Raw genomic sequence first — 22545 nt, 5'->3', positions numbered from 1 at the left:
CAAGTGAAACAGATTTGAAAACCTAATGGAGGAGCACCTGGGTGGCTCAGTTGGTTAAATGTCTGCCTTTGTGGGATCCCTCAAGGTATTGTTTATGGGAACAGCACAATTGCTGCCAATAATCATCAAGCTATTCAATGTATAAAAACAAGAAAACAGGGACACCTGGGTGGCTCAGTCGCTTAAGCATCTGCCTTCAGCTCAGGTTATGATTCTGGAGTTCCAGGATGGAGTCCAGCATTGGGCTCCCAGCTCAGCGCAACTTCTCCCTCTGACCCTCCCCCCTTCCTCTCAAATAAATAAATAAAATCTAAAAAAAGAAAAAACACAAAGGAAAGAGTGAATTACCCCAAATCCCATCCCCAAAAGCAACACTTGAACCACTTCCAGACATCGTCCCACATAAATATATTTTCTCTTTAAAAAAATTATGCCACACATACTCTAAAGTTGCCACTTGAAAGAATTGCTCTTCCCTGTGAGTAGATGGATGGAGGTGCATTATTTAATGCGTATACCAGTTTTTTTTAATGTACCTGAATTTAATCAACTCTTGCACATTTGTTGGCGGTGTAACAATTAAAATGCTGCGGTGAGGCAGTCATCATCAAAAAAAAAAAAAAATGTCTGCCTTTGGCTCAAGTCTTAATCCCAGGGTCCTCAGGTCAAGCCCCTCGCGGGCCTTCCTGCTCAGCTGGGAGCCTTCTCCCTCTCCCTCTCCCTCTGCCCCTCGCCCCTGCTCATTCTCTCTCTCTCAAAGAAATAAATAAATCAGTAAATAACACCTTTAAACAAAAAAAAAAAAGAAAGAAAAAGAAAACTTAACAGAACTTCTAAAATAAAAAAATACAATAACCAAAATAAAAAGTTCAAAAGCTTGGTGGGGGCGCCTGAGTGGCTCAGTAGGTTAAGCATCTGCCTTCAGTTCCCGTAACAATCTCAGAGTGGTGGGAGTGAGGCCCACATCTGGCTCTCCGCTCAGCGGGGTGTCTGCTTCTCCCTTTCCTTCTGTGATCTCTCTTGCTCTCACTCTCTTTCAAATACATAAATGACATTTTTAAAAATAAAAAACATTCAAAATCTGGGTTAAACCACAGAGCTCTACAGGCGATTCAAATGTACAGCCCAGGTCGAGAACCTCGGTGTTAAGAGATGCGTTTCAGGGGAAAGATAAGTGACCCTAGGGACGCCTGGGTGGCTCAGTGGTTTAAGCCGCTGCCTTCGGCTCAGGTCATGATCTCGGGGTCCTGGGATCGAGCCCCGCATCGGGCTCTCTGCTTGGCAGGGAGCCTGCTTCCCTCTCACTCTCTCTGCCTGCCTCTCTGCCTACTTGTGATCTCTGTCAAATAAATAAATAAAATCTTTAAAAAAAAAAAAAAGATAAGTGACCCTAGATGAAAGTCAGAGATTCCTTCATTTGTTTAAGATATAATCCTTGAGCACCTTCTATGTTAGGAACTGTCCTAGACACCAGGAACACAATAGTGAGCAAAATAGACAAGAGTCTTGGCCTCTGAAAGAGGGAAACAGACCAAACCAAACCAAACCAAACAAAAAGCAAACAAAACAAAACAAAAACTCCAGCCAAGATATGTAAGTAAAATGTCATTAGATAGTAATATATGCTTTAGAAAAAAGAAAAAATGAAGCCAGGAAGGAGGGTATGAAATGATGGATGTATATGGCTGTGTGAAGTTTCAGACAGAGTGGATGAGGAAGACTCTTGGGTAAAGACCAAACTAAAGGGAGAGAGCAAGCATAAAGATATTTGGGTTGGGGTGCCTGGGTGGCTCAGTGGGTTAAAGCCTCTGCCTTCCGCTCAGGTCATGATCCCAGGGTCCTGGGATCGATCCCAGGGTCCTGGGATCGAGCCCCGCATCATCGGGCTTTCTGCTCATCCTCCTCTCTCTCTCTGCCTGCCTCTCTGCCTGCCTGTGATCTCTGTCTGTCAAATAAAATCTTTAAAAAAAAATATTTGGGTTATGCATAAGCAAAGGCCCTGAAGTAGAGTGTGTTTGCCTTGTTGCAGGACCTAAGAGGCCAATGGGCTTGAGTGGAGTGAGCCAAGTAGTCCAGGGAGACCTCATTAAAATGGCGGGGAGGCCAGGAAGGGGAGCTCTGACAGGTAGTCCTGGAGGTCCCTTACAGGAGGAATTGTCAATTACACATCCCAACAAAGAGTCCTCAACAGAAAAGAATAAACTACAGGCCCCAAGAGGGAAAGATGTGCATTGCATCTCCCACAAGAAATCCACTAGCTCTGTAACTCCGCCAATGAGAAACTGCCATCACCCTGAGCTCTTGCTTTTCTCCAGCAGACTTGGTTCAAAACACCCCTCCCAATTTCCCCCTTCTCAGTAAAGTAATAATTCCTTTGCTTTGTTAGACTTGCCTGTTGTTTTTCATAGCTCGAATGTCCCAAATCGCAACTCTTGGCTCTTCCTGAATAAATCCATTTTGCTGGGAAAATAACGGGCTGTTTTATTTTTTACGTTTATCAGTAGACAGAGAAGGGGCGGCAATCTGCAGTCCGTGAGGAGGATCTCGGCTTTTACTTCGCCCTGAAGAGTGTTGGGAACTACTGGGAGTGTTTTGAGGAGTGACCTGGTTTGATTTACATTCTAGGGACCCTCTGGCAGCAGGTGGAAAATGGACTGCTGCGGCCAAATGGAGAAGCAAGGAGCCAAGTGAGGCTAGGGCTTCCGTTGGTCTGGGGCATACAGAGCTGAGGATGGGGGCGACTCTCAGGTGTGCGGGTGCGTCCACTGAGACTGAGCCCCACACCAATACCGCCCAAATCCCCGCCTCCGGCAGGCACGGCCCCGCCCCCGTCCGGGCCCTGCTCCTCCGTCCGGGCCCCGCCCCTCCGTCCGGGCCCAGTCCCCGCCCTCGCCCCTTCCAGTGGCGCTGAGGGCGCGGCTGGGCGGGTGAGTGAGGGTCGGGGAGTCACGGGTAAGCCCAACAGCGGTCACTCCGGCCAAGGTCACCGAGGACCCGGACCGCCGTGATTCGGAGTAGGGCGGGGACCGCCGGGGACTGCGTAGGTGGCAGCCGCCGCTTGGTGGACCGGGTGGTGTTGGGGGGGGGGTGTCCGGATGTCCCGACAGTCCGCTGCCCCACTTCCGGGGCCTCCACTTTCACTTTCCCTTCCGCCGTGCTGCTTTTCTCCCCTCCCCTCCGTGTGGGGCCGCCCCGCAGGGGAGGCACTGTTGCTGCAATCTCGGGCGCCGGGCGGCGCTCCCAGCAGCAGGAAGTGGGGGCTCTCCCCGGGGACTAAACAGCGCCCCGCGTTGCGGCGCCACTCTCATACCCGCGGGCTTGTCCCGTTTCCTCTGTCGCCCATTGTGGGCTTGGCTTGGTGCCGCCTGCCCTTTCACCTCCCACGCGGGGTCCTGCAGGTTCCCATACCCAGTCCCCGGTGCTTGTGATGTTACCCGATTGCTGCTGGAGACATCAAGGCACAAAGAGGGCTCGGGCCGCGTTGGAGGTCACCGGCCGGGGCTGAGTTGCTCGTGGTTGTCCGTCCTCTGCCAGGTGACCCAGGGATAGCATTTCTCCGGAGCTGCTGCCCCCGCCCGGGGGGATGGGCGCAACCACGCCAGATGGACGAGAAGACCAAGAAAGGTGGGCACCCCCTGGAGGAAACTTCCGTTAGGAGATGGGCCCCGGCAGGACCCGGCCTCCCTGCCCAAAAGGGTCCGGAAGAAGGAGCTTTAACCGTGTCCTTCCTCTACTCACCGGTCCCTGAGTTTCCTTCCTTGAGGCCTGGTTGTTGCCAGAGGCTTGTCATTCAATTATGGGATGCCCCTGAGGCCACCATGAGCCAACCCGGCTGCAGTGGGGTAGGGAACTCCCAGAGGGCACAGAAGACCTCACAGGCTGGTGGGGGAGACAGATCGCAGCTGACCTGAATACCAGGAGCTCTTGCCTCCCCTCTTGCCCACTCCAACCAGCATTGTAGAACCACTTAATCACCACTCCCCCATCCCTCCTCCCCAGAGGGAGAGGAGCCAGAGCCCTTGGTTAGCCCACAAGGCCCTTTGGGCTTTATTATCCTCATAGTCTTATCCCACTCACCCCTTGCTTGTTCTGATGGAGCTCCACTGGCTTCTTTCTATTCTCATATAACCATTTCTTGCTCAAGGCCTTTGCCCTTACCTTTCTCTTCACCTGGTATACTCTTCTCTAACTAGGTCTGGACATATGTAGCTTCTCCTTCTGGTCTCAGCTTCAGCATCACCTCCTCCTAGAGGCCTTCCCTGATCTTACCCTGTTTATTTACTTGTCAGCCTGGATCACAATCTGAATTTTTTCCTGTTGTCTGTTTCCTTACTGGGCTGGGAGGTCCATGAGGAGAGGGACCCTGTTTATCTTATTCAGTGCTGAATCCCAGTTTCTGGGACAGTGGTTGGCACACAGTAGGAGCTCAGTAAATGCTTGTCAGATAAATGAATGGAAGTATGGGGACCTGGGAGTATGAAGGAAAAACAGAACCAAATGACTATGGAGGTGGAATGGGAGTTTCAGAGATGGCCACTCAGAGATAGGGACTTTTAAGCTGGGTACTGTTGGATATGTAGGAGTTCACCATGAAGACAGAGGAAGCAGTATGTACAAAGGATAACCACCCCCCTCACCTCCAGCTCCTGAAAGATAAACTCTGTGCTAACCTGCTTCCACTGTGCTGGGTTTCAGCGGAGGAGATGGCCCTGAGACTCAGCCGAGCCGTGGCAGGCGGGGATGAAAAGGTGGCTGTGCAGTGTGCCATCTGGCTGGCAGAGCAGCGGGTGCCCCTGAGTGTGCGACTAAAGCCCGAGATCTCCCCAACACAGGACATCAGGTGAGGAGTGCACGGGTGGCCAAAGATGTAGGGTTTCCTAAACCCTGGTGGACCACAGTGTATTCAGTTATGCTCAGTGGCAGGTTCTGGTTCTGGTGTCAGGAGACCTAGGTTCAGACCCAAGCTCTATCACTAATCAACTGTGAGATCTATGGCAAGTCACCTCCCCTCTCAGAATTTCAGGATTTTTAAAATTTTTAAAATGAGGCAATAATAGTAAGCTATCTCATAGGGTTGTTAGAAGGTGTATTAGAATGTTAGTCCTCATGTAACAGAAAGAAACCTAGTAACAGTGGCATGAACAAGTTTGAGGGCAGGCAGTCTAGATGTGGAGGCTGTGCTTCTCAGGGTCTTCAGAGACTCAAGCTTCTGTCCTGTTATTCTGCCATTCATCCATTGTGAGGTTTGCTTCATGGTCTAAAGTGGCTGTTCCAGCTCCAGCCATCACATCAGCATTCTTGTCAGCAGGAAGGAGAAAGGTGTAGTGTCTCTCCCGATCAGATGGGGGAGGCCCCCAAATGTGGGGCCGCCCACGACCAATTGGGTGGAAGCCCCAGGGGGTGAAAGAATTCACCCTAGGCCAAACAAAGGACATAGAAGTTTATTGCATACACTGCAAGGGAGCAGTGGCAGGAGAGCAAAGCAGAGACTGCGAAGAGGCAGGCTGGGGGGCTGTAGTTAAATGGCAGAGTGAGGAAGTAGGGGACCGGAAAGGATGGAATTTTCCCTTCATTGGTAAGTGTGCCCGGTGTAAGGTAACCCATTGTCAGCTAGTGCTATGCGTCTGTCGAGGCGGGTCTGTTTTGAGGTGGGTTAATGAACCTGTTTGCATTCAGCTGTGGGCCCTTTTGCCTTGATCAAGTTTCCATTGCTCCAGCTTGTTGCCCCAAAGTGGCCTCTACAGAAGGGCAACTTGAGAGCACACAGCTCAGAAAGTTGCCCACTTCTTCCACTAAATTCCTGTGGACCAGAATTTATTCTCGCAGCCACGCTCAGCATGAAGGGACGCTGTGAAATGTGACCGGGTATCCAATAGAATTCAGGGGTTCTGTTAGCAAGAGAAGCGAGGGAGGATGAATACTGTTAGTCTTTCCCCAGGAGACTTAAACTTGACATTGTAATGCTTAGCACTGTGCTTTGCACATGTCAATCACTCAGTAAACAGTGGGGTTTGTCTTTTTTTTCCTGCTGCTGTATAGTAAGACAGTAGTTTCATAGTTTGTGATTTTCAGTGTTCCTGGTGGATCCCATTTGATTTTTTTATGGTTTCATTGAGGTAGGGTTGACATATCGTACAATTCAGCAATTTAAAGTGTATAGTTAAGGCTTTTAGTATATTCAGAGTTGTACAGCCATCACCCTCAATCAGTTACAGAACTTTTTAAAGATTTTATTTATTTATTTGAGGGAGGGAGAGCAGAAGCAGGGGGAGTGGCAGAGGGAGAGGGAGAAACAGGCTCCCCACTGAGCAGAGAGCCCGATGGGGGGCTCGATCCCAGGACCATGGAACATGACCTGAGCCGAAGGCAGATGCCTAACTGAGCCACCCAGGTGCCCCAATTATTGAACGTTTTTATCACCCCCCTGCAGAACCCCAGTCCATGCTTATTAGTAGTCACTCCTCATCTCCCTGCCTTTCCCCAACTCCAGCCTTAGGCAGCCACTGATCTACTTGTTGTCTCCAGGGTTATGCCGAGTCTGGATATTTCATATAAATGGAATCGTACAATATGTGGCCTTTTGTGACTGGCTTCTTTCACTTAGCATAATGTTTTCTCAGTTCACCTGTGTTGAGGCATGTATCAGAACTTTACTCCTTTTATTTTTATTTATTTATTATTTTTTTAAGTAGGCTTCCCTAAGTGTGGAGCTCAGTTGGGGGCTTGAACTCACGACCCTGAGATCAAGGGTCGGATGCCTAACTGACTGAGCCACCCTGGTGCCCTAGAACTTTATTCCTTTTTGTTGTTGAATAATAATTCATGGTACGAATATACCATATTTTCTCTATTTGTTAATCATTTGATGGACATTTTTTTTTCCTACTTTTTGGCTAATACGAATAATGTTGCTGTTGTGAACATTTGTGTCTAGCTTTTATATGGACATATTTTTTTCCAGTTTACTGAGATATCATTGACATGTAACATTGTATTAGTTTAAGGTGATGTGATATTGTGATTTATAATAAGGAGTATATATTTGGTCTTTGTCCTTTCCTGGCACAAAACTCCTTGGAACTTTGTAAGTAATGAGAGTGGTAAAAGTGCCTTTTGTTATGTGAATGAGGTGACTTTTGGAATGTCCCCAGATTACTTAAGAAATAGGGCTGGGTGGCTCCGTGGTTTAGCCTCCGCCTTTGGCTCTGGTCATGACTGGGGGGAGGGAGGGCTTGGGGTTCCTGGGATCAAGCCCTGTGTCGGGCTGCCTGCTTAGCAGGGAGCCTGCTTCTCCCTCTCCCACTCCCCCTGCTTGTATTCTCTCTCTTGCTGTATCTCTGTCAAATAAATAAAGTCTTAAAAAAAAAAAAAAAGGAATAGGGGGTTGGTCCAGAGAATCCAACCCTGTGATTAAAGGGTTGAAACTTTCAGTCCTAGCCCCCTGACCTGGGAGGGGACAGGGGCTGGAGGTTGAATCAGTTCCCAATGACAATGGTTTAATCAATCATGCCTGTATAATGAAATCTTCTTAAAAACTGAAAAGTATAGCATTCAGAGAGCTCCAGGACTGGGGAACACATGGAGATTTGGGGAGAGTGGTTCAATCCAAGAGGGCACAGAAGCTCCTCACCCCTTCCGATATACCTTGCCCTATGTGTCTCTTCCATCTGGCTGTTACTGAATTATATCCTTTTATTAAAAAACCAGTGATCTAGTAAGTAAAATGTTTGAGCTCTGTGAACTGCTCTAGCAAATTAATTGAACCTGAGGATTGGGCTGTTGGAACCCCCAACTCTATAGCTGGTGAGGCAACACAGGTGACAACCGAGCTTGTGATTGGCATGGAGGGGGGAGGGGCAGTATCATGGGTCTGAGCCCTCAACCTGTGGACACAGCTGCTGTCTCTGGGTGGATAGGATGGGAATTGAGTTGCAATGTAGGGTGCCGTGTTGGTGCCCGAGAATTGCTAGGGGCTGTGTAAGGAGCTCCCCTCTTCTCGTCCAGCGTTGGATAAGAATCATTTTAGATATTGGCCATAATAATTTGGTACATGTGTGTATTGGGCAGTGATGACCACAGTAAGTTAACATCACATACTGACATACTTACAGATTGTCATTATTTTTTTTTAAAGATTTCATTTATTTATTTAACAGACAGAGATCACAAGTAGACAGAGAGGCAGGTAGAAAGAGAGGGGGGAAGCAGGCTCCCTGCCAAGCCGAGAGCCTGACTTGGGGCTCGATTCCAGGGCCCCGGGTCACGACCTAAGCCAAAGGCAGAGGCCCAACCCACTGAGCCACCCAGGCACCCCCAGATTATCATTATTTTTAAGTAAACTGTACACCCAACATGAGACTCCAGCTCACCCCCCCCCCCCCCCAATCAAGAGTCACATGCTCCAGGGGCATCTGGGTGGCTCAGTCAGTTAAGCATCTGCCTTCGGCTCAGGTCATGATCCCAGGGTCCTGGGATGGAGGCCAACATCAGTCTCCTTGTGTAGCGGGGAGCCTGCTTCTCCCTCCCCTCTGCCTGCTGCTTCTCCTACTTGTGTTCTGTCAAATAAATAAATAAATCTTAAAAAAAAAAAAAAGTCACATGCTCTACTGGCTGAGCCAACCAGGCACCCCTATTTTTTCTTGTGATAGGAGCTTTTAGGACTTACTCTCCAGCAATATTCAGATACAAACACAGTATTGTTAGCTGCAGTCACCATGCCATACATTACCTCCCCACGGCTTGTTTATGGATTCGGTATCATTATCATACCTGTTAAGGAATTATTAGTAGTAATTCCTTAAAATCCCATTTATATTAAAATTTCCCTGATTATCTCATTAACAATTTTTATAGTAGGTTCCCATCAGGACCCAAAGGAGATCTACATGTAGCATTTCTTAATATCATCTCTTTTATTCCCCCTCTCTTTTTAGGCTATTAATTTAAGAAACCTGGTCTTGGACTTCCAGAATTTTCCCACAATCTGGGTTTCTTAATTGCTGTCTCGGGGTCTCCAGTTTTTCTTGTGAACTTGTAGTTGGAGCGAAGGTTAGGTTCATCAGGAGTCACTTTTTACATTTCCAGGCGCTTGTCCTCATTTCCCGATGGCTCCTTGCTGTTCTTGTTCCGTTCTATGATTTTTCTGTTGCCTTTGGGATCAGTTCTGGTTTTTTTTTTTGTTTTGTTTTGTTTTAACCTTAGCCCTTCCTTCCATGCTTTTGACCTTCCAGAAATGTTGAAGGGTCCTTGAGAAGGCTGGTGTTTCTCTGGAATGGCCCCGGGTTGGAATCCTGCCTCTCACAGTCACTCAGTGCTTACTGGGTAGAGTCTGTGTGATCTGGCAGTGCCTCGGGTTTTTTATGCTAACATAGCAGTGACAACAGTATCTGCCTTGTGGGTTCGTGGAGAGCATTAAAGGAGCAAAAACATATGAAGTGCTTTGAAGTTTTGGCATATAGTAAATGACTGTTGGTGGCTTGGCTAAGGAGCAAAGGACAGAACCAGAGAGGAGGCTGCGGAGTAGGGGAGGGGAGCGGGGCCGATTGCAGACGCCCTCTGTGGGGGCTGTGGTGAGTGTGGATTTGATTCTCAGAGCGGTGCAGATTCATTGCGGGGGCTTAAGCAGTGAGTTCTGATCAAGAAGGAAGCCCAGAGCTGCAGGAATCCAGAAAATGTCGCTACCCCAGTCTGGGGGGCCCTGGGCATGTGCACGTGCGTCTGTACACGTGTGCGCGTGCGCAGTTGTGCAGACATATACGTGCCAATAGCTGGTGGCCGGAGCTGGAACTGTGACCTTCTCCGCAGGCTGTGGGTGAGCGTGGAGGATGCTCAGATGCACACAGTCACCATCTGGCTCACAGTGCGTCCTGACATGACCGTGGCTTCCCTCAAGGACATGGTGAGTTGGCAGGGGGCGGGGCCACACTGAAGGGACACATCAAGGCACATGCTTCCCATTTTGCTTCCACCTCCCTTTACTCTGGTCTTCCCTTTCCACCCTCTCGCTCTCCATATCCCCTGCCAGGTATTCCTGGACTATGGCTTTCCGCCCGTCCTGCAGCAGTGGGTGATTGGGCAGCGCCTGGCCCGGGACCAGGAGACCCTGCACTCCCATGGGGTGCGGCGGAATGGGGACACTGCCTACCTCTATCTGCTGTCAGCCTGCAACACCTCACTCAACCCTCAGGAGCTGCAGCGGGAGAGGCAATTGCGGATGCTGGAAGGTGAGGCTCGGCCTCTGAGTGGCTGGGGACTCACCTAGATCCAGGGCAAGAGGGAACAGAGCCCATGGCTTTTGGTCAGGAGCTCTCACGGGGAGGACCTTATCCATAGTGGGGAAGAGAGAACAAAGGGCACCCTGGAGGGAGCTATTTCAGAGCCATTCCGAGAGCAGCAGGAGAGGAACTGAGTTCAGTCCTGGCATTCACCAGCTGTATGACATAGGGCCAGTCCCTTCTTGTCTGTTCCTCAGTTTCTAAATCTGTTTTGTTTTTTTCCTGTCTCATATCCCCTCATGAATGGATGCAGATCAGTACTTAGCAGGAGCATCTCAGAAATGATTGTGCCTCTAGGTGCATGACCTTTGGAGCACAGGAAGCCGGTTTTTTATTTATTTATTTATTTATTTATTTATTTATTTATTTTAATTTTTTATTTTTAAAATTTTTTTTTAAAGATTTATTTATTTGACAGATAGAGATTACAAGTAGGCAGAGAGGCAGGCAGAGAGAGAGAGAGGAGGAAGCAGGCTCCCAGCCAAGCAGAGAGCCCGATGCGGGGCTCGATCCCAGGCGGGGATCATGACCTGAGCTGAAGGCAGAGGCTTTAACCCGCTGAGCCACCCAGGCGCCCCAGGAAGCCGGTTTTTAAGCGGGGGGCTCGCAGGGGCACTCACAGGTGGAGGAGGGACCCCGACCCTGTGGTAGCCGGACATTCAGCCAGGTATAGGCTCACATGTGGAATCCGGGGAGGGCGCCTGGCTGGCTCAGAGTGTGCACGAAGTGGGCTGCCTCGAACTGCCACCCCCAAACCCTCCTCCCTAGATCTGGGCTTCAAAGACCTCACGCTGCAGCCCCGGGGCCCCCTGGAGCCTGCCCCCGCGAAGCCGGGAGTCCCCCAGGAGCCGGGGCGGGGCCAGCCCGATGCCACGCCAGAACCCCCGCCGGTAAGCCGTCCTGGCCTCCGCCTCCGTGTGCCAGTGACCTAGCGCCCTGCCCCTGACTCCACCTCCCGGGCTCCACCCCCCATTCGACGCCTGGCGTCGGGACCCCGGGCCGCCCCGGGAGGTGCTCAACGCCCCCATCCCCCGACTCTGCTCCCAGGTGGGCTGGCAGTGCCCGGGCTGCACCTTCATTAACAAGCCCACGAGGCCCGGCTGCGAGATGTGCTGCCGGGCTCGGCCTGAGGCGTATCAGGTCCCCGCCTCGTACCAGCCGGACGAGGAGGAAAGAGCGCGCCTGGCGGGGGAGGAGGAGGCGCTGCGCCAGTACCAGCAGGTAGGCGCGGGAAGTCCCGGGACATATGCCCGCAGACTGGGCAGGGAGGCGTAGAACGGGAAGGGAGGCCCCTCCGCAATACCGCTCCTCCCCGGTTGCTGCCTTGCCCTCTCCTGACCCCACCGCTGGTGGAGACTCTGCACTTGACTGCAACTCACCCTCTCCTGGAAGTCTTGGGTGCTGAGACCTTGCTCCCTGCCTGTGATCACATGCCCCGCCCCCAGCTTTGACTTACACACCCACTGTGCTGACAACTCCCCCGGCTGTGACTGCAGTACCCTAGGGCCGACCATGCTTTTGTCCACCTCCTCCGTATCCGCCCGTGATCTAGCTCTTGCTCCACTTAGATGTCACCTCACCCTGGACCCTACTGTTCCTGACCCCCTCCGTCCCTGTTGTGTCACCTCTGACTTCCTATGAGCCTGGTCCCAGCCTTTCACCTCTCTCTGGGAGATTGAGCCCGTCCTCTGTCCTGCCCCTTCCACAGCTCTGCCCCCGATCCTGACACAAGCCCTGATTAAGCAGATACCACATCCTGAGTGTTCCCCATTCTGATCGGATCCCTGCCCCCTAACCCCCACCTGCATTCCCCTTGGACCCCGTGCTATCCTTTTCCCACCCCAGCCATGACCTCATTCGTGGTCTTAACCTACAGCCGTGGCCCAGATCCATCCTCTCTTCCCGTTTGCTCCCTAGCTTTACCACCACCTCCATACCCCTGACCCACTCTGGGACCTTGGCTGGCTCTGACCCCACCCCAGCTCAGCCCTGCCCTCCTTCTTGGCAGGGATGTGAGCCCTGTTACCTCAGATGACCCCCTCAAACCTTAACCCTCTTCCTTTCCCTACTGCCATCACTCACTCACGTCATCGCAGCTCCAGCCTGCCCCAGCTTGGCCCACCTCCTGTCCCTTGGCTTCCTCCCCTCCAGGCCCCGCTCCGGCCCCACCCTTCCCAGTATCTAGTCTCCTGTCGGCGACCAGGCGCGCCCCCCCCCCCACCCCGACCCAGAGATCCTGCTCTACCCCAGCTTTGCCCCGCCTCTGGGGTATGACCTGGTCCCAGGTACTGTCCCCTTCCTGGTCTGCCCCTCCCCTGAGACCCTGACCCGCCCCGTGGCCCCACCCCATGTGCCCAGCGGAAGCAGCAGCAGCAGGAGGGGAACTACCTGCAGCACGTCCAGCTGGATCAGAGGAGCCTGGTGCTGAACACCGAGCCCACCGAGTGCCCCGTGTGCTACTTGGTGCTGGCACCCGGCGATGCCGTGGTGCTGCGTGAGTGTCTGCATGCCTTCTGCAGGTGCGGCCCCCACCCCCACCACCCGCAGCACAGCGTTTCTCACAGCCGCCACTTCCCAGACGTTTGCATAGGAGGAGTGCGAGGTTCAGAGAGGTCTACGGCTTGCTCAAGGCCACACAGCTCAGGCGTTCTGGTTCCAGCCTCTGCGCCCTTTGCTACTGCCTGGGCAGGCGCCTCAGAGGGCAGTGGGGCCCTGTCTCCCGCAGCCCAAGCCTAGCCCACTCTCTACCTGGCTGGGGGCAGGCTGCCAGCCCCGGGCTGTGGAGATCGCACCCTTCTTCACCCCAGCGGGCCTTTGTTGAGTGGCCCCCTTGGTGCCAGGGACTGTGCCAGGCCTGGGGATCCACAAGTGAACAAAAAACTGTTCATTCCGGTGGAGAGCCTGATGGTAATCAAAAAATGACTGGTATAATTGTAAATTGTGTTGGATGCTAAGTCCTGGTGAATTATGAGAAGAAAACAAATAAAAGAAACCCAGGGGCTCTGCTTCGGGAAAGGGGTCAGGGAAGCCCGACGGCAGGTAGCCCTTGAACAGAGACCAGAAGGTCTGGTGCAGAGGTGTGCCTGGCTCATCTGTGTGGCCAGAGCAGAGGGATGGACAGAGGGGTGTTAGGACACACCCCCGGGGTTCTTGTGAGCTGTAGTGAGGGGTGCAGGTTGTTCTGGGCAGGTCGGGATGGGAGGCTGCTGGGGACAATGCGGCCACTGTTGAGAGTGGACTGTAGGGGTGACGAGGACTCAGGGATTCCAGTGAAGCTGTACCCGCAGTCCCCCAGGCAAGGGGTGATGGGGGCCTGGGCCAGAGTAGTGGGGGTGGCCATGGGGTAGACGGAGTTGGGGGCCTTGCTGGTGGGTTTGTGGGAGGGATAGGAAGGGAGAGAAGTACTGAAGCAAAGCCTACCTGGGGTCAGGCCTCGCCACGTGAGGGGTATAGTCTGGGTCCATGGGGTTCAGAGGATGCTAACCTCCACCCATCACCCATCTCCCCCTTCAGGGAGTGTCTGCAGGGCACCATCCGCAACAGCCAGGAGGCGGAGGTCTCCTGCCCCTTCATTGACAACACATACTCGTGCTCGGGCAAGCTGCTGGAGCGGGAGATCCGGGCGGTAAGGCCTGGGGGCTGGTGGGGGGCACGCCTGGAGCTGGCAGGTCTCAGGCTGCACCCAGAGCCTTCTGGGTGGGATGCTGGGGGCCAAGCAGTGAAGAAGATGGGACTTGGGGGAAGTAGCTGCTTAAGAAACCGCTGTTGTGAAGGAAAGACAGCACAGGTGTTAAGAGTGGGAAAACCTGGGGCCATTGGTCGCGGTGACCTCAAGTCAAATACTCAACCTGTGCCTTGCCCTACTCATCTCAGGGTCAAAGTAAGTTTCTTCAAAGGTTGTCTAAGGTTGTGTGTAAAGACTCTAGAGTAGCGCTTAGCGCATGGTGAACGAGCCCTTGTATCAGCTTGCATCTGCTGCATAACAAGTTATTCCAGACACTGTGTCTTCAACCACTATTTAATTTATGCATTTGCGAGTTTGTCATTGGGGTTAGATGGGTTTAGCCAGATGATTCTTGTAGCTTTTGCTGGCCCTGGCCAGTCTCGGGTGGGTTTAGCTGGTGGGTCCACTGTCCTGAACTGGTTCATGATGGCCTTACTGGCAGTGGGAGGGGAAGGGCAGCTGGGTGTCTCTCCACTTCGCTCTCTCTCCACCCGGCAAGCTGGCCTGGCCTGCCCACTGGCTGGTGGTCCCCCGGTTCCGAGAGCAGCCAGCAGGGGCTCCAGTGCAAGAGTGCTTGCCCTCTTCTCTCCCAGTGAGCATGCTTAAGCCCAGAGTCCCTGCGAGAGGGGACCACCCAAGAGTGTGGAGTCAGGGAGACACAGTAAATCGGGCCATTGCTCCAGCAGTCCATTCCAGTGCTGTAGGCATCTGGGTGCGCAGTCGCCTTTACTGTTACCAGTGGCATTACTGAGTTCTCACCCTCTGGGAGTCTCCATATCCCCACTTGGAAAATTGACTGTGGGGCTTGATTCATGGTTTTTAAACTGCTGGGGAAGGGGCCTTCTCAGAATTGGGCGTCTTGGGATTACCAGGCCAGAACATGAGGCAGGGTCAGAGGTGGCTGAGGTTCACATGGGAGATGCCTCCAGGCACATCCCAAAGATCTCTGTTCCTTCTGCCTCTCCCTTAGGATCCTGCGAGCCTCCTTGGCTGCACCTAGTATTTCCTGGAGTCCAGGGGGTCTGCCTCAGCTGAAAAAGGGGAGGCAGAAAGGGTAGAGCTTGGGGAACTTACCCCTACAGCAAGAACAGCCCCTTTTATCTGTCGTCTGTGGGACATCGGGGAAGGGCGGCTCCAGGGGACTGCTGAGGCCTTCTCACTGCGGCCCAGAAAGCTCCCAGACAGGGAGTCAGTCATTCCATATGTTCTGGCACCCATGTGGTTACCCAGAGGTTTGTCCTTGAGGTCCATCCCTGCCAAGGGCATTGTGATGGGACCAGAGTTCCTGCCGAGGGGTGCAGGGCCCATGCTTCCCCAGAGCCCCTGGGGATTAACCCAAGACAGAGAAGGTCAAGTGTGGCAGAGGGAGAAAGGGGCGTGGATCAGCAGAGCAATGCAGTGGGGGTTATCTTTACAAAACACATGTCTAAACCACCTAGAACTGGAACAGAAATCAAAGAGAAAAGTCACCTGCCACCCTGCCATCCCAGGGAGTCCCCAACTGCATTTTCTGGTTTCCCATGTCCCAGATACGACTTTATTCTTTTTTAAATTAAGTTTACTAAGGGAAACTTGGCATGCAATAAAATGCACCACATTGCATGCAGTTGGGTGAGTTTTGACAAGTGTTTAACTCTTGTAAGCACCACCCAATTGAGATGTAGAAAGTAGGCATGGTTTTTCCTTTGTTGTTACCAGCAGAGATAAAACAGCTTTTGCTCTTTTGCGGTAGAGTTTTTCTAAGGATTATCGTAAATCTTATGGCATCTGTCCTGCTTACACTTCTTCTCATAATAATTCTCATTTCTCAGTTTGGAACCTATGCTTCAGGGGACGTTTTGCGTGGTGTCTTCTTCTATGTTTTTTTTTTTTGTTGTTGTTGTTGTTGTTTGTTTTTGTTTTTTAAGATTTTTTATTTGTTTATTTGACAGATCACAGGTAGGCAGAGAGAGAGAGGAGGAGGCAGGCTCCCCGTTGAGCAGAGAGCCCGATGTGGGGCTTGATCCCAGGACCCCGGGATCATGACCTGAGCCGAAGGCAGAGGCTTTAACCCACTGAGCCACCCAGGCGCCCCTGTCTTCTTCTATGTTATATGTTAGGATGAACTCATGGAAGTGGAGTGAGTCCCAAAGGGTCAGAGTTTTGTTGAAACACGACTGCCACGTTGCTTTCTCAGTGTGATGTACCAGGATACGAGTTTAACAACATCTTCCCCAGCATTGCCAGTTACTTTCTTGATTATTTTTCCTTTTTTTTTCAAATTGTAGAATATACATAACAAAATTTACCTTTTTTCTTTCATTTGTACTCTCTGTAAGCGCACAGCTCTGTGCCATTACGTACCCTGACAGCGTTGCGCAGCCATTGCCACTATCCATCTCTAGAACTTTCAGTCCACTTTCTGCATGGTTTTTTTTTTTAATTAATTAATTTATTTATTTATTTGACAGAGAGAGATCACAAGTAGACAGAGAGGCAGGCAGAGAGAGAGAGAGAGGGAAGCAGGCTCGCTGCTGAGCAGAGAGCCCGATCTGCATGGAGTTTTTAAACACTGAGGGTGGTGCAAAGTAAAGAGCCGGGGCCAGGTTGGACTTCATGGGTTGGGGGCTTTCTGGAGGATATTTGGGGGGGCAAGAGGGCCCTCACGGGCTGTTCTGAACCCCAAGCAAACCGGGTTGTGGGTTGTGGCCTTTTGGCAGCTGCTGCCCCCTGAGGATTACCAGCGGTTTTTGGACCTGGGTGTCTCCATCGCGGAAAACCGCAGTGCCTTCAGCTACCACTGCAAGACCCCGGACTGCAAGGGATGGTGCTTCTTTGAGGATGACGTCAACGAGTTTACCTGCCCGGTGTGCTTCCACGTCAACTGCCTGCTCTGTAAGGTGAGGACAGGGACCCGTGCTGTCTATCCCCGCAGTCCTGCCAGGAGCTCACTGCAGCTCAGTGCTTGTACTCCTGGGAAGGGAGCTGGGACACTACTAGCCTGTCAGGACAGATGCCCACAAGTCCGTGACGGGGCCTGACCTGGGCCCCAGACTGAGCCTAGGATTTGGTCCAAGCCTTGGCCCTCGGTGGAACCTCAGCCTAGACTGACCCCTGACCTTGGCCTCTAACCAGACCCTGATCCCAGTCACAGACTGACCCCAGCCCTGGCCCCTGACGGAGTCTTGCCAGACCCTGACCTCAGGCTGCTCCTTCCCCTCATCGTCTCAGCTCTTGACCACTGAAAAGACTGGTCTCCAGCAAGGAGACAGGTCTGAGCCTGCTCACGGCCTAATAAGCAAGCTCGGTCTCGGAGCATCGGGCCTGCGATCGGGCAGAGTCTAGCCAGGGCTGCAACTGTGGGGAGAGGGGGCGTAGGGATTTCTCTGGCCTCAGGACTTAGCATACGTGGGTATTATCATCATCCTAGGGGATGACCCTGGCCTCCCTTCCCTGACTCCCGTGTCGCCTTCCATAGAATGGGTAGCTGGTGTGTAAAGCGAGGCCCTGTCCCTGACGTCATCTAGAGGCAGTTAGTGCCCCTCAAGTCCCTCAGCTTCATAACCCCTTGAGGAACTTTGTCACCTCGAGCCCCTCACTCTGCCGCAGGCCATCCACGAGCAGATGAACTGCAAGGAGTACCAGGATGACCTGGCCCTGCGGGCTCAGAACGATGTGGCCGCCCGGCAGACGACAGAGATGCTCAGGGTGAGGCAGGGTTGGGGCTGAGGGCCTGGAGACTGGAGTTCCAGGAGGTCTTGGTGGGTGGGGGGCTTCTCAGCGCTGTCAGCCGGTCCTGGTGTCATCGCCATCCGGAAGTGGCACCTGGTTAGGACAAGTGGGCGGGTGGTGAGCAGCAGGACGGGCGTCCTCAGAGACGAGGCCTGAGTGGAGTGGCGGAGCAGAGTGAGCCCCTGACTCCGAGGGAACAGCCGGCTTCCCTGCGTGGGGGGCCAGGGGCTGAACCCCCGCTCCGCCCCAGTCCATGCTGCAGCAGGGCGAGGCCATGCACTGCCCGCAGTGCCGGATCGTGGTGCAGAAGAAGGACGGCTGTGACTGGATGCGGTGCACTGTCTGCCACACGGAAATCTGCTGGGTCACCAAAGGCCCACGCTGGGGCCCCGGGGTGAGTCCTCTGGAGATCAGGGGCTTGGGAGTGCTGTGGGGAGGTGCCCTGGGGAGCGTGACCGAGAACAGGGCACAGCCCCTGGGCCAGTCCGACCACTGCCTGTATTCATGCAGCTGGTGAAGTAAGAATGTTCTTTACATTTTTTAAATGTTTGAAAAGTACCAAGAAAAGAAGACTGTCTTGTGAGCTGTGAACGTGACCGAAATCCAAGTGTCCTGTCCATACGTAGCATGTTCTGGGAGCACTGCTGTATACATCCCCATGTGGCCCATGTGCGGCTGTGTTTGCGCCACAGGCGGGGACCGTATGGACCCAGCAACCTGAAGGACCCGGCCCCCACCCCACCAAGGGCGGCAAGGAGGCTTCGGTCTGGGGGTGTAGGGCAGCAGAGGCAGCGTTGCCTCCGGCACCAGCGCGCCCTGGGCGTGTGGTTAGGCTGTTCATTTGGAACCCAGAGATGCCAGCAGGGATGGGGCTGGGGCCTCTCGCCCCTTCTCCCCCAAGTCAGCTGGAAACGTGCATGGGTGCTCCATGGCAGCCTGTGGGTGAGTGTGGAGGGCAGCTGCCTTTATTAGGAGTGTGGTCGTGGAGATGGGCTCAGCATTGTGTACTGCCGGACACCAGGAGAGACGGAGACAGAGGGAGCTGCCCTCTCTCCAGGGCCCAGGCGCGGGCCCACCCAGGATGGGCAAGGGTCCATCACATCCTTTGGCTGCTCTGGGTCCAGGGGAGTATAGTCGGAGACCACGTACTTAGGGGTGCCGTGGGAGCCCAGAAAGGTCGTACTGCCTCCACCAGGTAGCTGAGGCCGAGAGGGCCATTGGTAGCAGAAGGACCTGCCTGAGCGAAGGCCTGGAGTGGGAACGTGCAGCGCTTGGGGGTGTGATGGAGCAGCCCGGGGGAGGGCACTTTCTTAACTGCCATGACCTTCTCTCCTCCCCATCCTCTAGGGCCCAGGAGACACCAGCGGGGGCTGCCGTTGCCGGGTGAACGGGATTCCTTGCCACCCCAGCTGTCAGAACTGCCACTAGCTGAGGATGGCCAGGTCCCCACGCTGGCCCAGCCCCACATCCCCATGCTGCTGTGCGACAGGGCTAGTGCTCTGGCTCTGATTTCTGGCCTGGGAGATGCCTTTGCGCTTGGCTGAGACCACAGCCCCCCGAGCCGTGTGGATGGCTTGTCTGCAAGAGGTGTTGCAGGGGGCCCTGCCTAAGCTTGTGCTCGGTGTTGTCTGTGGCTCCCTCTGCCCCAGGGCCTCTGCCCTTCCTCTGGGGCTGGCCGGCCAGACCTCTCCACTCTTCTCTGCGTCTCTTCCCTCTGCCTGACGCAGACTTAAACACAGCCTGCCGGATGAAGCCTCTGAGAGCCCCCTGTGAGCCCACACTCTGCCCTTCCCCCGCCCCCATCTGCTGGACGCTGAGCACCCAGAGCCCACCACTTCCTTGTCGGCTCTCTGGGGTTGACCTTCCTGTCTTTGCTCTCAGAGGTTTGGGACCTCACAGCTGCTGCTAAGCCCGTTCGGAGCTGGGGGGAGACCTGGTGCTGTCTGAAGCACGGTCTGTCAGACTTAGCTTCTGGGTCTCCCCCTTTGCTGTCTGTGTGAACTAATTAAAACGGCTTTCCAGAAAAGGATGAGTGTTTTGTCGTGAGAGGGCGTGAAAGCGTCGTGGCTGGGCCCCTGCACGCGGGCAGGACAGCGAGCTCTGTGGGCACCGGGCCAGGGTCGGGGATCCCCTGGCCATGGTGGAGCAGGGTGTGACCTACACGGGGATCCTTGCTCTGGTCAGGGCATCCTTGTGCCCACTGGAGGGGCTGCATACTCTTGAGTCAGCAATCCCCTGGATGGGCGATTTGCAGTGTGTCCCGGGACGAGGAAGTGGGCTCTGCAGATGGGCTACTGGGCGGAGCAGGGCAAGGCAGGGACCAGACGGCAGGCCAGCCTTGCTGCAGACTTGGGGCCCCTCGGTGGATATCCAGGGTTGGACAGCGATCTTTCAGGAACACAGGAAGCTGCTACAGTTGAGGGGTGGGGTGGGGGGGCGGGGCTGGCCATCCTCGTTTAATACCTCAGGCGAGATGGCGCAGTGTCGGGGCAGCAGCATTTATCTGTCATCACTCTGCTGGTCAGAGCTGAAGAAAGCATGGTGATGGGTGTCCATTCTGGAAATTCTGCTGCCTTTTCTCACCAACCCTTTTTCCCCATTGAGATCTGGTATTCGATGGTCAGCACATCTGAGCTTTGATGTGGGTCACCATCACGACAGGCAGAGGGTGTCTCTGCCTCTCAAGGCCTGGCTGGATTCAGGCTCCAGAAGTTGGGTTATGTGGCTTTGGCTGGGGGTAGGCGATAGGGCAGGGCTCATTCCGGTCCCTGGACAGGCACTGCCACCCTGTCCCCGAAAGACAAGACTCAAGAGTTGACCCCAGAGGCATCTGTGTGGCTCAGTCGGTTAAGCAACTGCCTTCAGCTCAGGTCATGATCTCAGGGTTCTGAGATCGAGCCCCGCATCGGGCTCTCTGCTTAGCGGGGAGCCTGCTTCTTCCTCTCCCTCTGCCTGCCACTCCCCTGCCTGTGTTCTCTGTCAAATAAATAAAATCTTAAAAAAAAAAAAAGACTTGACACCAGACGCTGGGAACAGAGATGTCTGAGAACATGAGTGCCTTGTGTTCTGCTGGCCTCCCTGTCCTGGGAGGAAGAAAGGGTCAGACAGACCCCCTGCCTGGGAGGAAACAGAACATGCCAAGGGGAGCCTGGCTGCAGGAGAGTGAGATGGGCCCCAGTGGGGGTGGGAGGTGTTCTGTCCCCAGCGCCTACCCCCTCCTGCCAAGGGCTGGCGCTTGGTGGCCCGGGCATAAGATCTAAGCAGAGACTATTCTCTTGACGCAGTGGGGATGAACTGACGAGCCACAGGCTGTACCAGTCTACCCAGTATTTTAGAAATTTGAATTGGTTGCCAATGATTTTAAATTAAGAGATACTACATTAAAGCCTAGATGCCCAGTGTCTCTTGAAAGAGACACTGTAACCCTGTAACCCTGGGTCCTCGTTTCCATAGGGCAGGACTGGGCCACAGTCGTGACTGGCTCTCCGGTTCACCCCTGTCCTCACCCCCAGTATGCCCCACGCTGTGGCATTTCCCAGGGCCTTGTACCGTTCTTTGTCCAGTAGCATTAAGAGGTACTAACGGTGTCTGTCTTTCCCCACGGCTGTATCAAAAATGAAGACAAGGGGCGCCTGGGTGGCTCAGTGGATTAAGCCGCTGCCTTCAGCTCAGGTCATGATCTCAGGGTCCTGGGATTGAGTCCCGCATCGGGCTCTCTGCTTGGCGGAGAGCTTGCTTCCCTTCCTCTCTCTCTGCCTGCCTCTCTTGTGATTTCTGTCAAATAAATAAATAAAATCTTTAAAAAAAAAAAAAAAATGAAGACAAGACAGGCCCCGGGGGCTGTGCGGCTCCGCTCACTCGGCCACTGTGCCAGAGAGTCCGAGAGTTTGAGTCTGCTGCAGCCAAGCAGAGGGTCAGGAGTACAAATGGAGGGGTGCAGGGCTCCCAGGTTCTGCCTCCAGCACCAGACGTACGTGCCAGCGGGTGAAGGAGCCAGGATGGGTGGGCCTCAAGGGCTCCCTATGGTGGGTCAGGTCGGGGTACCTCCCTCTCCCAAGGGGTCGACCCATTTCCAGGAGGCCCAGATCACTGAAAGCCCTGTGCAAACTCACCAGGGCAGGCTGGAAACCAAACCCCACGGGCTTTGGACTGGAGCCACCCACCTGAGCAAATAGCCAGAGGTCTTTGCGGACGTGGAGGACAGTCTCTGTCCTGGGGCAGGAGACGGCGAGTGGAAGCCTGCTGCTCCGATGAGAGCAGCTGCTGCTGGCGAGGGTGGCCATGGAGGTTGGGCTGCCCAGCCCCTGCCGAAGCTGACAGGTCTTCCTCTCGTGTCTGGGGCTGACACGAAAGCCCCGCACTGCAAAAGCAGGAAGTTGGAGGCAAGCCCACAACCTCACTGGGTCAGAGGCTGCTGGGCCAATTCCAACCACCTGTACCTCTGGAGAAGATCACTAGTGAGTAGAGGGCCTTTGTAAGGACAGGGGGAAAAGGCAGCAGGAGACACAGCAGAAGGGCGAGGGGTAAGAGGATGAGGGAACGCAAGACGGGGAAGAAGAGCAAGCCAGGCTGAGCCTCAGGGCCCGTCACCTCTTGGTTGCATTTGGCAAAAGCCTCCAGCCTGTTCTTCCCTGCAGTCCCCACGTAATCCCTGGATGAGCCCAGTGGGGCCGCCCAGCATGGGGCTGACTAGCGGCATTTATGGATCAGTAAACGTTCACTGAAATGGAAGTAAAGCCCTCGCATGCGCTCCCACACCTCTGCTCATGAAGCCGCCGGTCTGGGAGGGGCCGATCCCCACCTCACAAGGCCAGGAAGTGACACACTAGCCCTCCT

General features: G+C 53.9%; 1 protein-coding gene across 3 annotated transcripts; it reads left to right on the top strand.

Annotated features, from left to right (window-relative positions):
• Window positions 1–2866: 2866 nt before the first annotated feature.
• RBCK1 (RANBP2-type and C3HC4-type zinc finger containing 1) lies at window positions 2867–19733 on the top strand. 3 transcript variants are annotated; one of them, XM_045981071.1, is made up of 13 exons: window positions 2867–2927; window positions 3535–3624; window positions 4696–4840; window positions 9805–9898; window positions 10025–10223; window positions 11043–11164; window positions 11322–11495; window positions 12633–12793; window positions 13788–13899; window positions 16698–16877; window positions 17587–17685; window positions 17960–18103; window positions 19057–19733. In XM_045981071.1, exons 2-13 carry the CDS (start codon window positions 3603–3605, stop codon window positions 19135–19137), a joined length of 1533 nt encoding a protein of 510 aa, XP_045837027.1. In that variant the 5' UTR covers window positions 2867–2927; window positions 3535–3602; the 3' UTR covers window positions 19138–19733. The 3 variants fall into 3 exon arrangements, with proteins under 3 accessions (XP_045837027.1, XP_045837026.1, XP_045837028.1); XM_045981070.1 differs by having other exon boundaries at window positions 2889–3040; XM_045981072.1 differs by lacking the exons at window positions 2867–2927; window positions 3535–3624; window positions 4696–4840; window positions 12633–12793.
• Window positions 19734–22545: the final 2812 nt, after the last annotated feature.

The sequence above is a fragment of the Meles meles genome, chromosome 16 (assembly GCF_922984935.1).
Source record: "Meles meles chromosome 16, mMelMel3.1 paternal haplotype, whole genome shotgun sequence".
NCBI lineage: Eukaryota > Metazoa > Chordata > Mammalia > Carnivora > Mustelidae > Meles > Meles meles.
Note: the sequence above shows the minus strand (reverse complement) of the source record. Positions and strands in the feature narration are given on the sequence as shown.

What these genes read in the sequence shown, in the direction of transcription:
- RBCK1 (XM_045981071.1), top strand. Translation starts at nt 3,603, where the DNA reads ATGGACGAGAAGACCAAGAAAG. An exon ending in TCCCCAACACAGGACATCAG is followed by an intron (nt 4,841 to 9,804) that starts GTGAGGAGTGCA and finishes CCTTCTCCGCAG; the next exon opens with GCTGTGGGTGAGCGTGGAGG. An exon ending in TGGAGCGGGAGATCCGGGCG is followed by an intron (nt 13,900 to 16,697) that starts GTAAGGCCTGGG and finishes GCCTTTTGGCAG; the next exon opens with CTGCTGCCCCCTGAGGATTA.